At 39.9% G+C, this 16,537-nt stretch overlaps 2 protein-coding genes across 7 annotated transcripts in view; one reads left to right on the forward strand and one right to left on the reverse strand.

Moving 5' to 3' along the window:
- ZNF3 (zinc finger protein 3) overlaps positions 1 to 16,537 on the reverse strand; it is a 490,877-nt gene that overhangs the window by 248,047 nt on the left and 226,293 nt on the right. The window lies entirely within an intron of this gene.
- LOC145531926 (cytochrome P450 3A24-like) overlaps positions 1 to 16,537 on the forward strand; it is a 68,529-nt gene that overhangs the window by 23,741 nt on the left and 28,251 nt on the right. For all 6 annotated transcript variants that reach the window (XM_081555876.1, XM_081555877.1, XM_081555880.1 and 3 more), the window contains 4 exons: positions 3,044 to 3,143; positions 8,809 to 8,922; positions 9,171 to 9,259; positions 12,334 to 12,482. In XM_081555876.1, the coding sequence (XP_081412002.1) occupies positions 3,044 to 3,143; positions 8,809 to 8,922; positions 9,171 to 9,259; positions 12,334 to 12,482 (452 nt within the window). The remainder of the gene's footprint in view (positions 1 to 3,043; positions 3,144 to 8,808; positions 8,923 to 9,170; positions 9,260 to 12,333; positions 12,483 to 16,537) is intronic.

A 16,537-nucleotide genomic window follows, 5' to 3' on the forward strand; every position in this document is an offset into this window, starting at 1 on the left:
CTGACCTGTGTGAGGTGATGTCTCATTGTAGTTTTGATTTCCATTTCTCTAATAATGAGTGATATTGAGCATCTTTTCACATCATGATTAACTTTCTGTATGGTTTTTGTTTTAGCTGCTGGAAGACTGTTTCTTTTTACTCTGTTTTCCCTCTGTGGCTGAGGCTAAGAGGCTTGTGTAAGCTTCTGGATGGGAGGGACTGGCAATGGGAAAAACTAGGTCTTGCTCTGGTGGGCAAGGCCTTGCTCAGTAAAGCTTTAATCCAATTATCTGCTGATGGGTGGAGTTGCACTCCCTCCCTGGTGGTTGTAGACCCCAGCCCTGGGGTCTACAGGCTCTATGGTAGGGTTAATGGTGACCTCCAAGAGGGTTTATGCCAAAGGGAACTTTCCAGTGCCCCCGTCCCTATGGTGAGCCCCAGCCAACCCACTCCTCCACAGGAGGCCCTCAACCTAGCAGATAGTTTTGGTTCAGTCTCCTGTATGGTCACTGCTTCTCTCTGGGTCTTGGTATGCACAAAAGTTTGTTTGTGCCCTTAAAAACTAGAGTCTCTGTATCCCCGAGTCCTCTGGAAGTCCTATAATCAAATCTCACTGGCACTCAAGGCCAGATTCCCTGGGGATTCCCAGTCCCTTTGTTGGATCCCCAGGCTGGAAACACTAACGTTGGGTTCAGAACCTTGACAACAGTGTGAGAACTTCTTTGGTATTATTGATCTGTCTGTGGGTTACCCACCTGGCAGGTATAGGATTCGATTTTGTTGTGATTGTGTCCCTCCTGCCTTCTCGCTGTGGCTTCTTCTTTGTCTTTGGATGTGAGTATCTTTTTTTGGTGGGTTCTGGTATCCTCCTGTCAATGGTTTTCAACAGCTAATTGCCAATTTGGTGCTCTTGCAGGAGATGAGCACACGTCCTTCTACTCCACCATCCTGAACCGGAAGCCTGCACTTCTCTTTTAACCTAATTATTCCATTGCTGAGAATTTATTTTAGGGATATACTAACACGCATGCATAAGTAGATCTGTATAAGGACATTTATTCCTGCTCCAGAAGAATGAGGCAGCTCTATGAGTACTCCTATGGGTTTGTAAAATAAGGGCTAAAAACCCCCTGTATGATCACATGATTCTCTTCTAATTAAAACCCAAAGTCCTTTATTTAAATTTTGGCTTTAATATGTCCTTTGGAAAAAGAGATGGGGGTTATAGGTAAACATAATGGGAAATCGTTTCTGCTCAGCTTTTTACTTTCTCTATAAGTATGGAGTTTTTGGTTTTGTTTTTTTAATTTTCAGGTAAAATTTTCTGATAGAATTGTATTCACTGATTGTTTTATCTACTGTTTTTCTCCGACCTTGAGGAGATGTAGGGTATATGTATCTGACCCAGAGCGTGTCAGGTGGGCTTTAGGAGCTGTTGGAGGTTTGGTGAGAGCAGAAGGAGAGGTGTCTTGTGGTGCTTCTTTGCGAAAAGCAAGTGGCAGAGGCTCCACCTGTCCGGACCTCTTCATCTTCTCTCATCAGGCCCTCAGAAACCATGGGAACCTGTCAGTTACCGTGGCCCCAAAATCAACCTGGTTGAGTGGAAAGAATGCATAGCACTGGGACACTACTGGCCCAGCTCAACTGCCCCTCCATCATTTAGTACTTGTGAGCTCTGGATGGAGTGGATCCCAGTTCTCTCTTTAGAAAATGATTCTCATGTTGGATGTGAATAAGGACCACCTGGGAGAGCTTGTTATGTAGACTTTGACCCCACTCAGCAGTACACTGAATCAATATGATCTGAGGTGGGTTCAAAAATCTGAATTGTAACTGTTAGTGAGAGAAATTATTAAGGCTGGAGTGACATCAGGAATATAAAGGGTCACCCCAAAGCACTTTCTCCACCCAAGTGTTGTTGCAAAACTGTGATGGGAAGAAGGGAATCGTCCAAGTAATATGGTCATTCAGGTGGAAGAGCGGATTAAGTGTCTCCTCAATCCCTTCTGTCACTGCTTCAGCACTAAATGCTCTTGACACCCATTTACACCCTCTGAGTTATAGAACAGCTTTTGGAAATGGGCAGAAGTAAGTGCAGTGTTTCTCTGCAATCTTTACATGTAATCACAAAACCATTTGAAATTCTTTGTGAAGTTAAAGTACGAATAGGGAGCATGGAGAAAATCTTCCAATTCGTTCTAGCCATTGCAAGTGATTGACAGGGAAACCAAAACGTCAGAAGACAGTGAATAACTCAGAGTAAACCTCATTCCAGTGACCCATTCCCATGAACGGGCATCCTGACATTCAGGAGATCAGGTCAAACAGTGACGTGTCACATCAGAGGAGTCAGCTTTGTGTGACAGGTGGGTCAAACGTGGGCCTGCCAAGCTGGTGACAGATGTCACCGACATGGAGCCCAAGGCCCACGGGACCCATGTAATGAAAAGAAAATATTTAGAAAATGAATTAAATAGGCTCCTCTGAAAGTTTTTTTCTCTTTTTCCTTTTGTTCAAATTTTCCTAAACTTGATGCTACCAAGGATATCTCATTATTTAAAATATTTCCTTAAAATTATAAACTAGTAAGCAAATTTTAGACAATAGGGCAAAAAAATCTGTCATAATCCCACTATCACTTGTGGAGCATTACAAATCTCCCTCCATTTGCAGATACTTTGTTACATATTTATAATCAGTGTGTCAACAGTTTTCATCTAATGTTATATGCATTTTCATGCTTTAGGTATATCTTCAAAAATGACTGAGTAGATTGACGCTCCTTAATTATTTTTTAATTTTCAGATAATTTACTTCAACTATTTACTAAGATAACTTCCTTTTTGGTAATGAAATATATTAAACCTATAAATATTATAGAGAATGGTATAGGAAATACCCATGTCCCTACCACCTACAATTAACAATATTTTCATGGTAGTTTTAACTATGACCTTAGAAGGATAGATTATGTAATATTAGGATGAACATCTGGACTTCTAGGTGTGGTTTCACCTGCAAAATGGCTCATTAAGTTTAATCAACTCTGTTTTCTCTACACAGGATTTTTGAAGGTAAACAGCCTCTATTGGTTATCACAGATCCAGACATGATCAAAACAGTACTAGTGAAAGAATGTTATTCTGTCTTCACAAACCGGAGGGTAGGCATCTATTTTTTTTAATTTAAAATTTGTTTGTTTACTAGATATGCATATTGAAATATATTATAAATTCACAGGATGTTGTCAAAAGAGAAAAATACAGACAGGCTGCATGTCATGTACCCTTTGTCCTGATTCCTCCAACGGCAATACATTGATTAATTAGAATACAATTTCAAAGCAGAAAATTGACATTCATATCATTCATGGAGCTTATTCTGATTTCATCAGTTTCATGTTCACTCATTTGTGTATGTTTTGCTCTGTGAAAATGTGTCCTAGTTGTAGATTTGTGTAGTTACCACAAAAATCGATGTATAGAACTGTTCTGTCCCTACAAGGCTCCCTCTTGCTATTCTTTTATAGTCATGGCTTGTAGCTTGCTTTTTCCACTTATCAAGGTCTTTAGCAAACATTGTTCTTTAAATTTTGATGAATGATTTATCAATTTACTCTTTTACGGATTTTGCGTTTGTTGTCAAGTCCAAGATATCTTGACCTAGCCCTAGGCCCTGAAGATTATCTCCTATTTTTTCCTAAACATTAAATCATTTTATGTTTTACATTTAAGTCTATGATCCATTTTATGTTAGGTTTTGTGTAATGTATGAGGTTGTCCTTTTTTTTTTTTTCTTTTTGCGTCTAAATGTCTGAGTTGCTCGAGCACCATTTATGGAAAGACTATCCATTAAAAGTAATTTATTTATTTTACTTTTTGCTGCGCTGGGTCCTCGTTGCTGTGCTCAGCCTGAGCCTGGCAGTGCGCACGTGTGGCCGCAGAGGTTAGCTGTGGGCAGGTGTGTCAGTGGCACGTGTGGCCGCAGAGGTTAGCTGTGGGCAGGTGTGTCAGTGCAGTTGAGTGACAGCAGTAAGGACTGGCTTTAGGCATCTGAGCATCTGCAGGGGCCTCCGATGGTGTTTTGCACATGCGCATCAAAACAGATTGACTGCTGGTGTGGATCCTGGGTCTTATAGCATCAGCGGTGGCACTAGCTGGGCAGCTCTAGTGGGGTTGGAGGCAGTAGGGTAGGACTCATGCAACTGCCTTAACACCATGAATGTTGAATTAAAGGTGGCTGATTGATCAGTTGATTGGCTGAAAGGCTACACACACTGGTCACTTTCAGTGGGGTCAGAAGCTGCACACAGCCCTTCCTTTCCCTTTCCTGCCCCTTCTCTCCCCTCTCCTTCCCCTGCCTGCCATCTCTTCCTGGACAATCCAGTCCTAAACCCGTAGGTGGGCCACAGAAGGTGGGCAGCCTCACACATCAGGGTGGGGCCAGAGAAGGAGGACAGTGGCTCCAAGTCAGAGACGGAGTAGGGAGGGGAGGGAGTCCACAGGGATGGTAGCCGGGCACGGGTGAGGGAACCCAAAATACTCACTTGTGGGTGTGGCCTGTAGGGTGAGGGAGCATCATGAGTGGAAAGGGATGGATCATGAATTGGGTCCATAAAGGAGGAATGATCAAGTAATACAGAAAGGATGATGGGAGCCAGCATTCTCACTGTTGGAGAAGTCACAGGTTCAGAGACTGAGAAACTAGACTAAGCCCTGTGGAGTCACTGACTGAACTATCCATGTAAATCCATCCTTTTCTGTCTACATAGATGACAGCAGGCCAGTTGATATAGACAGATGACAGATAGATAGATGCAGATATAGACAGATAGGTGTGTGTGCGTCTGTGTTTGTGCAGCTACAAAAGCACATAAAACCTACTGCTTTCCACTGATGTAGTATAGACACCTGAGCAGCTGCAGGGGTCTGGGATGGGGTTTTGCACATGCCCAGCCCAAAAGATCAGGGCTGGCAGCCGGTGTGGATCCTGGGTCTCAGGGCATCACTGGCTGGAGCAGCTCTCTTGGGAATTGAGGGGGAAGACAGGACTCAGGCAATTGGAGTCTGCTAATGTAGAACCCTGGGAAGTGATCAGCAGCAACATTTTCAGAGGTTTTTCAGTGACTGTGCTGGCAGTTGGTTTCATCATAGCAAAGTTTCTGGGGTTTTCTGCAGAGCAGGATACAGAGAACCATAGTCACTCCTGCTGCGTGGTTGGCACTGGTAGTCCCGGCCCTTCTTTTGTTGTCTCTAGTTGCCTTGGCTCTGCTAGTCTCTGGGTGGAGTGAAAGAAAAGCAGGTCATTTGTGCAATGTTCTGAAAGGCTGGAGAAACTGGTCACTCTTCATGTCATCTCTTTTCATTTTTTTTTCCATCAAGGAAAAATGTGAAAAGAGGGGAATTTCCTCTTGATGCTGAGCAGTGCTGGCCTAGGGGAAGGGATGATGCAAACAAAATATAACTATTCTCCTTACTCTTTCTTCGAGTTATTTTCAAGTGTGCTCCGTTATATTGCTGACGCTTTAGACCTACTTTCAGTTACTGTGAGCTGTCTAATTGTGAGACAACAAAGGCTGGAGTCTCCTACTCTGCCATCTTGGTGATGTCACCTTAGTCTTTCATCATTAAAGTGCTGTTAGCTGTAGATTTTTTTGTAGATGCTCTTTATCAAGCTAAGGAAATTTGTCTTTCTTGTTTGTGAGTTTTGTCATGAATGAGTGTTAGAGGTTTCCATTTTAAAACAAATATAAATTTGAAAGATTGAGGAAATTTTAAAACAGGTTGGCTTCATAAGCCTATCCAAAGCTGAGAAATAGAGTTATCTTCTTTACCCTTATATTCCTGGGGGGAAATGTAGGGGAAAATGTTTTCCATATCACTGCATAATTTTTTCCGAATATGAAGTAGATTCCTAATCTTTTGTGTAGGTAGTACTAAAAAAACCCCACCATATCAGCACATTCCTTTTCCAGTTGGTCAGGCTGTAAATATATGTAAAGACAGAAGTAATCTGAGGCAAAATGCAGCCTGTCAAGGCTATCTGGCTGGCTGTCACCAATCCCTTTCTTCTCTGCATAGCCCAGGAAGATGAACTAGATCTTTTTTCCTTCTATCCCCTGGAAGAACTCTTTCTGTACTACATGGGTCATTTGTGTTTAAAAGGAGATTGGAATATGAAGGCTGTAAACCACATCAAGTGGCCAAATGTCTACCACCTTCGCAGGAACCTAGACATTCAGGATAAATGTTTATTGTGCATCTAGCATAGGACCTGGTACTAAGTTGAGTTCAGTTCAGTCGCTCAGTTGTGTCCGACTCTTTGCGACCCCATGAATTGCAGCACGCCAGGCCTCTCTGTCCATCACCAACTCCCAGAGTCCACCCAAACCCATGTCCATCGAGTCGGTGATGCCATCCAACCATCTCATCCTCTGTCGTCCCCTTCTCCTCCCGCCCCCAATCCTACCCAGCATCAGGGGCTTTTCCAATGAGTCAACCCTTCGCATGAGGTGGCCAAAGTATTGGAGTTTCAGCTTCAACATCAGACCTTCCAATGAACACCCAGGATTGATCTCTTTCAGGATGGATTGATTGGATCTGCTTGCAGTCCAAGGGACTCTCAAGAGTCTTCTCCAACACCACAGTTCAAAAGCATCAATTCTTCGGCGCTCAGCTTTCTTCACCGTCCAACTCTCACATCCATACATGACCACTGGAAAAACCATAGCCTTGACTAGACGGACTTTTGTTGGCAAAGTAATGTCTCTGCTTTTAAATATGCTATCTAGGTTGGCCATAACCTTCCTTCCAAGGAGTAAGCGTCTTTTAATTTCATGGCTGCAATCACCATCAGCAGTGATTTTGGAGCCCCCCAAAATAAAGTCTGCCACTGTTTCCACTGTTTCCCCATCTATTTGCCATGAAGTGATGGGACCAGATGCCATGATCTTAGTTTTCTGAACGTTGAGCTTTAAGCCAACTTTTTCACTCTCCTCTTTCACCTTCATCAAGAGGCTCTTTAGTTCTTCTTCACTTTCTGCCATAAGGGTGGTGTCATCTGCATATCTGAGGTTATTGATATTTCTCCCAGCAATCTTGATTCCAGCTTGTGTTTCTTCCAGCCCAGCGTTTCTCATGATGTACTCTGCATATAAGTTAAATAAGCAGGGTGACAATATACGGCCTTGACGTACTGCTTTTCCTACTTGGAACCAGTCTGTTGTTCCATGTCCAGTTCTAACTGTTGCTTCCTGACCTGCATACAGGTTTCTCAAGAGACAGGTCAGATGGTCTGGTATTCCCATCTCTTTCAGAATTTTCTACAGTTTATTGTGATCCACACAGTCAAAGGCTTTGGCATAGTCAATAAAGCAGAAATAGATGTTTTTCTGGAACTCTCTTGCTTTTTCAGTGATCCAGCGGATATTGGCAATTTGATCTCTGATTCCTCTGCCCTTTCTAAATCCAGCTTGAACATCTGTAAGTTCACGGTTCACGTATTGCTGAAGCCTGGCTTGGAGAATTTTGAGCATTACTTTACTAGCATGTGAGATGAGTGCAATTGTGCGGTAGTTTGAGCATTCTTTGGCATTGCCTTTCTTTGGGATTGGAACAAAGACTTACCTCTTCCAGTCCTGTGGCCATTGCTGAGTTTTCCAAATTTGCTGGCATATGGAGTGCAGCACTTTCACAGCATCACCTTTGAGGATTTGAAATAGCTCAACTGGAATTCCATCACCTCCACTAGCTTTGTTCGTAGTGATGCTTTCTAAGGCCCACTTGACTTCACATTCCAGGATGTCTGGCTCTAGATGAGTGATCACACCATCGTGATTATCTGGGTCATGAAGATCTTTTTTGTACAGCTCTTTTGTGTATTCTCGCCACCTCTTCTTAGTATCTTCTGCTTCTGTTAGATCCACACCATTTCTGTCCTTTATTGAGCCTATCTTTGCATGAAATGTTTCTTTGGTATCTCTAATTTTCTTGAAGAGATCTCTAGTCTTTCCCAATCTGTTGTTTTCCTCTATTTCTTTGCACTGATCGCTGAGGAAGGCTTTCTTATCTCTCCTTGCTATTCTTTGGAACTCTGCATTCAGATGGGACTATCTTTCCTTTTCTCCTTTGCTTTTCACTTCCCTTCTCTTCCCAGCTATCTGTAAGGCCTCCTCAGACAGCCATTTTGCTTTTTTGCATTTCTTTTCCATGGGGATTTTCTTGACCCCTGTCTCCTGTACAATGTCACGAACCTCTGTCCATAGTTCATCAGGTACTCTGTCTATCAGGTCTAGTCCCTTAAATCTATTTGTCACTTCCACTGTATACTCATAAGGGATTTGATCTAGGTCATACCTGAATGGTCTAGTGGTTTTCCCTACTTTCTTCAATTTAAGTCTGAATTTGGCAATAAGCAGTTCATGATCTGAGCCACAGTCTGCTCCCATCTTGTTTTTGCTGACTGTATAGAGCTTCTCCACCTTTGGCTGCAAAGAATATAATCAATCTGATTTCGGTGTTGACCATCTGGTGATGTCCACATGTAGAGTCTTCTCTTGTGTTGTTGGAATAGGGTGTTTGCTATTACCAGTGCGTTCTTGTGGCAAAACTCTATTAGCCTTTGCCCTGCTTCATTCTGTACTCCAAGGCCAAACTTGCCTGTTACACCAGGTGTTTCTTGACTTCCTACTTTTGCATTCCAGTCCCCTAAGTAGATAGTCACTAAAGATTTGTTGAATACATTGTTCCCAAATTATTAACAAATTTTCCACAACTGTTGAGACTTCCAAAACTTAGGTAGGGTAAAATGTGTTTTGCTTTCAACTCTAGGTTTTTGGTCCATTGGGAATTATGAAAAATGCCTTGACTGTGGCTGAGGATGAACAATGGAAGAGAATACGGACATTGCTGTCTCCAACCTTCACCAGTGGGAAGCTCAAGGAGGTGAGAAGAGAAGAGGGTTTTCCATGAGCAACGTAAAGAATAAGGCAGAAAATAATTCATATCCCTGTCCAAGGAGTGGTGTGCCAAATTTGAGTTTCCTAAAATGGTTTTTATCTTCACATCCGAGAAGAGACATTGTCATATTCATAATAAAATGTCACTTATGGCTCCATGCCCGTGAAAACCACGTTCTTCTAAAACCTGAGTCTCCACATTTACCTTCCGGTGCTGTTGTGTTTTGTGTCTAGATGTTCCCCATCATTAGGCAGTATGGAGATGTGTTGGTGAGGAACCTGAGGAGGGAAGCAGAGAAAGGCAAGTCCGTCGACATGAAAAAGTAAGTAGGGGGTGAAGCTGCTGGTCCTCTGAGCTCCGCTGAGACCCTCTGTTGCCTGCCTTGGAGCCAAATTCCCACTGCTGAGTTACTCTAGTGACCAGACAGAAGTAGGTGTATGGTGTTACAACTCCGACTGGCCGGCCACCGAAGAATGAGTGTTGGCTCATCAAAATATCAGAAGGTATCTTCTGTGTACATGAGCCGGGGTTAACTTATGTGCTTAACTGTCACCTTGAATATTCTGGGAGACAAAAATACACAGTTTGGTCTTAAGTCAGGGAGCATGATGCCTCCATCTCTGTTCTTTTTTTCAAGATTGCTTTGGCCATTTATGGTCTTGTATGATTCCATATAAATTTGAGGATTATTTGTACTAGTTCTGTGAAAAGTAACACAGGTATTTTGATAGGGATTGTATTAGAGCTATAGATTGTTTGGGTAATATGGACATTTTAGCAACATTAATTATTCCATTCCATGTACATGTGATATCTTTCCATTTCTTTGTATCACCTTCAATTTCCTTCGTTGTTTTATAGTTTTCATAGTATATGTCTTTCACCTTCCTGATTAAGTTTATTCCTAGGTATTTTATTCTTTTTGATGTGATTTTAAACAGGATTGTTTTATTATTTTCTCTTTCTGATAGTTCTTTATTATTGAATAGAAAAGCAACAGATTTCTGCATATTAATCATGTACCTGCCACTTTACTGAAATCATTTATTCTAGTTTTTTGGTAGAACTTTAGGGTTGCCTATGTGAAGTATTATTTCATCTGCAAATTGTGTTAGTTTTACATGTTCCCTTCCAATTTGGATGCCTTTTATTTCTTTTTCTTGTCTGATTCATGTGGCTAGGACTTCCAATACTACATTGAATAGAAAGGGTGAGAGTGGGCATCCTTGTCTTGTTCCTGATTTTAAAGAGTATGGGCACAAAAACAGACACATAGATCAACTGAATAAAATTGAGAGCCCCAAAATAAACTTGTACACTTATAGTCAATTAATCTATGATAAAGGAGGCAAGAGTAAGCAATGGATTAAAGACAGTCTTTTCAATAAGTGTATTGGGAAAACTGCAACATGCAGTTGCAAAAAATGAAATTACAAAACAAAACACCCGATACAAAAACAAACTCAAAATGGATTAAAACCTGATTGTAAAACTGGAAACCATAAAAACACAGAAGAAACAATAGGCAGAATGAATGCTCTTTGACATAAATCATAACTGTACGTTTTTGGATTTGACTCTTAAGGCAAAGAAAACAAGAGCCAAAATAAAGAAATTGTGCCCAATTAAACTTAAAAATCTTTTTCACAGCAAAGTAAATTATTAATAAGATAAAAAGACAACCTGGTGAATGGATGGGAGAAAATATTTGCAAATGATATGATAAGAGGTTAATATCAAAAATATATAAATGTCTCATACGACTCAAAATCTGAAAAATAAACAACCCAGTAAATGAACAGAATATCCTAATAGACATTTCTTCCATGGAAGATATACAGTTGAAAATATGCTCAACATTGCAAATCAGCAGAGAAATGCAAATCAAAATCACAAAATCACCCACCACCTGTAAGAATTACTATCATCAGAAAGTTTACAAATAGCAAATGTTGGTGAGGATGTGGAGAAAAAGGAACCCTGGTATAAGGTCAGTAGACATGTAAATTGATGTAGCCACTGTGGGAAAGCATATGGAGATTTCTCCAAAAACTAAAAAGAGGACTGTTATGTGTGTGCTCAGTTGCTCAGTTGTGTCCGACTCTTCGCAACCCCATAAACTGTAGCCCACCAGGCTCTTCTGTCCATGGGATTTCCCAGGCAAGAGTACTAGAGTGGGTAGCCATTTCCTTCTCCAGGGGATCTTCCTGATCCAGGGATCAAACCCAAATCTCCTGCATTGCAGGCAGATTCTTTACTACTGAGAGATCTGGGAAGTCCGAGAACTTTCATATGATACAGCAGTTCCACCCTGGGTATATATCCAATGAATAAGAATATACTATTTGAAAACATACGTGTTTACATCAGCATTATTTACAATACATAAGATATGGAAGCAACCTAAGTATCCACCAGCAGATGAATGGATGAAGAAGATGTGGCACGTGTGCATGTATACACACGTGCACACACACACATGAGAAATATTACTGAGCCATGAAAAAGAATGAAATTCTATCATTTACAATAACATACATTGACCTAGAAGGTATTATGTTTAGTGAAATAAGTTAGACAGAGAATGAAGAGTATTGCATGTTATCATGTATATGAGGAATCTAAAAATAAAATGAATAAATATCAATATACAAAACCAAAACAGACTCACAGATGTAGAAAACAAACTGATGGTCATCAGTGGGGAGTAGGAAGGGGAGTGCAAGATAGGATAGAGGATTAAAAGGTACAAATTGCAATGTATAACATAATTGTGCTACAAGGATAGATTGTACATAACAGGAATATATTCAATATTTAAAATAATTTTAAGTGGGGTATAATCTATACAAATTTAAAACCGCTCTTCTACACCTGAAACTAATGTGATATTGTATATCAACTCTGCTTTTGTGCTAAAGGAGAATCAGCTCTGAGTATAGGTTCTGTGGTGAGGTGAGACCCAGATCAATGTCCCCTTTCTTGATTCCCCAGGAAGAGTGAATTTACTCCCGTTGCTCTGCTCAGACCCAGTCCATATACACCTTTTATTGCCCGTAGTCAAAGCACACTACTGTCCTTTGTCTAATTATGGGTTCTATCCCTCTATGGCTGAGCTTCTTGAGTTTGGTGGGGGGGGGGGTCTAACTTGCCTTAGTGTCCCGAACCCCCCAGCACAGGGGCAGTTGTATCATTCACACCTCACGCCTCACACACCTCTGGAGTGAATGATAGTAGCAGTCTTCCACGATCCAGCAGGTGGTTCTGAGAGAGTGTGGCTCTTGACCTGTCTTGCCTGGGCATCTGATTTTATATGATTTTCTTGTTGACTGTGTTGGATATAGATAGTCAGCTGGTCCTGATTTTAACTGTCTGTGTCTGTCTTTCTCTACTCAGCGTCTTTGGGGCCTACAGCATGGATGTAATTACTAGCACGTCATTTGGAGTGAATATTGATTCGCTCGGCAACCCACAAGATCCCTTTGTGGAGAATGTCCAGAAGCTCTTAAGATTTAGTATCCTTGATCCATTTCTTCTCTCAGTAGGTAAGTGTCCTACTACATTTCTTTTTCTGTATTCCTCCCTCCCTCTCTCCTTCCCTCTCATTCTTTCTTTCTCCCTTCCTTCTTTTTCACAGGTTTGTTGAGATATAATTCACATACCATCAATTCACCCACTTAAAATGTACAGTTCAATGGTTTTTACAACTAAGTGTCCATCGATGGATAAATGGATAGGGAAAATGTGGTGTACACACACACACACACACACACACACACCAGAATACGATTCAGCCATGAAAAGGAAGGAAATCCTGCCATTTGCAGCAATGTGGCTGGATCTCAATGGCGGGCATTATGCTCAGTGAGATAAGTCAGACAGAGAAAGGCAAATACTTACATGATGAATCAAAAGAAGAAATCCAAACTCATTGAAAAATGATGTCAGATTTTTCGTTTCCAGAGACAGGGTTTGGGAGATAGGAGAGTTGGATGGTGGTAGTCAAAAGGTACAAATTTCAGTTATTACTTAAGTAAATACCCCTATATGCTTATAGCTATCCAGTTGTCTCAGCACCACTTGTTGAAAAGCCTATTTTGTCTCCATTGAATAGTCTTGGAAACATTTTCAGTGTTCAATTGACCATAGGCATGTGGGTTTATTTCTGGACTCAAAATTGTATTCCATGAATCTGTATGTTCATCCTTAGGCCAGTACCACATTGCCTTGATTAATGTAGCTTTATGGTTAGTTTTAAAATCAGGAAAGGTGAGTCTTATAACTTTATTATTTTTTTCAGGAATATTTTGTCTTCTGTGAGCCCCTTGCAATTTCATATGAATTTAATCTAAGATAGTCAGTTTCTTCAAAGAGGCCAGCTAAGGTTATGATAGGGAATGTCTTATACCTGTTGATGTGCCATCTTGACAATGTAAATGTTCTGATTCATGAACATGGCATCCTTTTCACTTATTTACATCTTCTTTAATTTAGTTCAACAAGGTTTTGTGGTTTTCAGAGTGTAAATTTTACATATCTTTTATTTTATTCCTACTTATTCTATTCTTTTTGATGTTATCATAAGTGGAATTGTTTTCTTAATGTCACTTTCATATTATGTATTGCAATGTGTAGAAATATAATTGATTTTGTATTTTGATCTTGTATCTTGAAACCCTGCTGAACTTCTTTATTTTTTCTAATAGGTTTTTAGTGGCTTCCTTAGGATTCCCTGTATACAAGATCATGTTATCTGATGAGTTTTAGTCTTCATTTCCTATATGGATATATTTTGTTTAATTTTCTTGACTAATTACTTTTTGTTAGAATTTCAGGTACAGTTTTGGATAGAAGTGGTGAAAAAGGCTTCCTTGTCTTATTCTTAATTTTAGAGAAAAGCATCCAGTTTTTCACTGTTAAATATTAGTGTTAACTATGTTTTTTTCATAGGTTCCTTATATCAGGTTGATGAAAGTCCCTCTGTTGCTGTTTGCTGAGAGCTTTTATCACAAGCGGGTATTGGATTTTGTCACATGCTTCTTATGCATCTATCAGATCATCATGTAGTCATTATTTATTATTCTGTTGAAATGGCGTATTATACAACCTTGTGTTCTGGGATAAAGTGCACTTATATATGATGTATACATCTTTTTATATGTTAGTAGATTCAGTGTACTAGTATTTTGTTGAGGGTTTGTGTATCCATGGTCATAAGATATATTGGTCTATAGTTTTCTTTTCCGGTTACATCTTAGTCTGTTTCTCACTCTGGGTTAATACTGGCCCTGCAGAATGACTTTCAAAGTGTTGTATCATTTTCTATTTGCTGGATGAGTTAGTGAAAATTTGATATTTATTCTGTAATTATTTGAGTAGTATTCAGCATTAAAGCCATCTGGACCTAAGCTTTTCACTGTCAAATTGTGGGTTGTTTCTTGATTATCAAATTAAACTTTGTATTTCTTATAGGTCTATTCACATTGTCTCTTTCTTTTTGAGTAGTTTCTTTTTAATAGTTTTTCCAATTAATTAATTTATTTTAATTGGAAGATAAATCCTTTACAATATTGTGATGGTTTTTGCCATACATCAGTGTGAATCGGCCATAGGTATATATGTGTCCCCTCCATCCTGAACTCCCTCCCACCTTCCTCCCCCTCTGTCCCTCTGGATTATCCCCGAGTACTGGCTTTGGGTTCCCTGCTTCATGGGTTGAACTTGCACTGGTCATCTATTTTACATATGGTGATGTACATGTTTCAGTGCTATTCTCTCAAATCATCCCACCCTCGCCTTTTCCCACTGAGTCCAAAAGTCTTCACTTTAGATCTGTGTCTCTTTGCTGCGCTGCAGGTAGGATCATCAGTACCGTCTTTCTAAAGTCAATATATATGCGTTAATATACAGTATTTGTCTTTTCTTTCTGACTTACTGCACTTTGTATAATAGGCTCCAGGTTCATCCTTCTCACTAGAACTGACTCAAATGCATTCCTTTTTTATAACTGAGTAATATTCCATTGTATATATGTACCACAACTTGCTTATCTGTTCATCTGCCAATGGACATCTAGGTTGCTTCCATGTCCTAGCTATTGTAAATAGTGCAGCAGTACATTGGGTACATGTGTCTCTTTCAATTCTGGATTCCTTGGGGTGTATGCCCAGCAGTGGGATTGCTGGGTCATATGCAGTTTTATTCCCAGGTTTTTAAGGAACTTGCACACTTTTCTCCATAGTGGCTGTACCAGTTTGCATTCTCACCAACAGTGTAAGAGGTTTCCCTTTTTCTCCACACCCTCTCTAGTATTTATTGTTTGTAAACATTTTGATGATGGCCATTCTGACTAGTGTGAGATGATACACTAGTGTGAGTGTGGTTTTGATTTGCATTTCTCTAATAATGTGTGAAATTGAACATCTTTTCATGTGTTTATTAGCCATCTGTGTGTCTTCTTTGGATAAAAGTCTGTTCAGGTCTATTGTGCACTTTTTGATTGGGTGTTTATTTTTCTGGTATTGAACTGCATGAGCTGCTTATATATTTTGGAAATTAATTCTTTGTCAGTTGTTTTGTTTGCTATTATTTTCTCCTATTCTGAGGGCTGTCTTTTCACCTTGCTTGTAGTTTCCTTCATTGTGCAAAAGCTTTTAAGTTTAATTAGATCTTATTCATTTATTTTAGTTTTTATTTCCATTACTCTGGGAGGTGGATCATAGAGGATCTTGATGTGATTTATGTCAGAGTGTGTTCTGCCTGAGTTTTCTTCTAGGAGTTTTATAGTTTCTGGTCTAGGCCTTTAATCCATCTTATTTTTGTGTATGGTGTTAGAAAGTGTTCTAGTTTCATTCTTTTACATGTAGTTGACCAGTTTTCCCAGCACCACTTGTTGAAGAGACTGACTTTTCTCCATTGCATATTTTTGTCTTCTTTGTCAAAGATAATATGTCTATGGGTGCATGGATTTGTCTCTGGACTTTCTATTTTGTTCAGTTCATCTATATTTCTGTCTTTGTGCCAGTACCATACTGTCTTGATGACTGTAGCTTTGTAGTATAGTCTGAAGTCAGGAAGGTTGATTCCTCCATTTCCATTCTTCTTTCTCAAGATTGCTTTGAAAGCATTTCCTCTAAAACCAGGAACAAGACAAGGGTTCCCCTTCTTACCATTACTATTCAACATAGTTTTGAAAGTCCTAGCAACAGCAATCAGAGAAAAAGAGATAAAAGGAATCCAGACTGGAAAAGCAAAAGTACAACTCTCACTGTTGGCAGATGACATGATCCTCTACATAGAAAACCCTAAACATACCATCAGAAAATTACTAGAGCTAATCAATGAATATAGTAAAGTTGCAGGATATAAAATTAATACACAGAAATCCCTTGCATTACTGTTACTCAGCTATTAAAAAGAATGTATTTGAATCAGTTCTAATGAGGTAGATGAAATTGGAGCCTATTATACAGAGTGAAGTAAGTCAGAAAGAAAAACAGCAATACAGTATATTAATGCATATGTATGGAATTTAGAAAGATGGTGATGATGACCCTATATGCGAGACAGCAAAAGAGACACAGATGTATAGAACAGACTT

This window comes from Giraffa tippelskirchi, chromosome 13 (assembly GCF_054371585.1).
Source record: "Giraffa tippelskirchi isolate mGirTip1 chromosome 13, T2T-mGirTip1v1.2.pri, whole genome shotgun sequence".
NCBI classification, from domain to species: domain Eukaryota; kingdom Metazoa; phylum Chordata; class Mammalia; order Artiodactyla; family Giraffidae; genus Giraffa; species Giraffa tippelskirchi.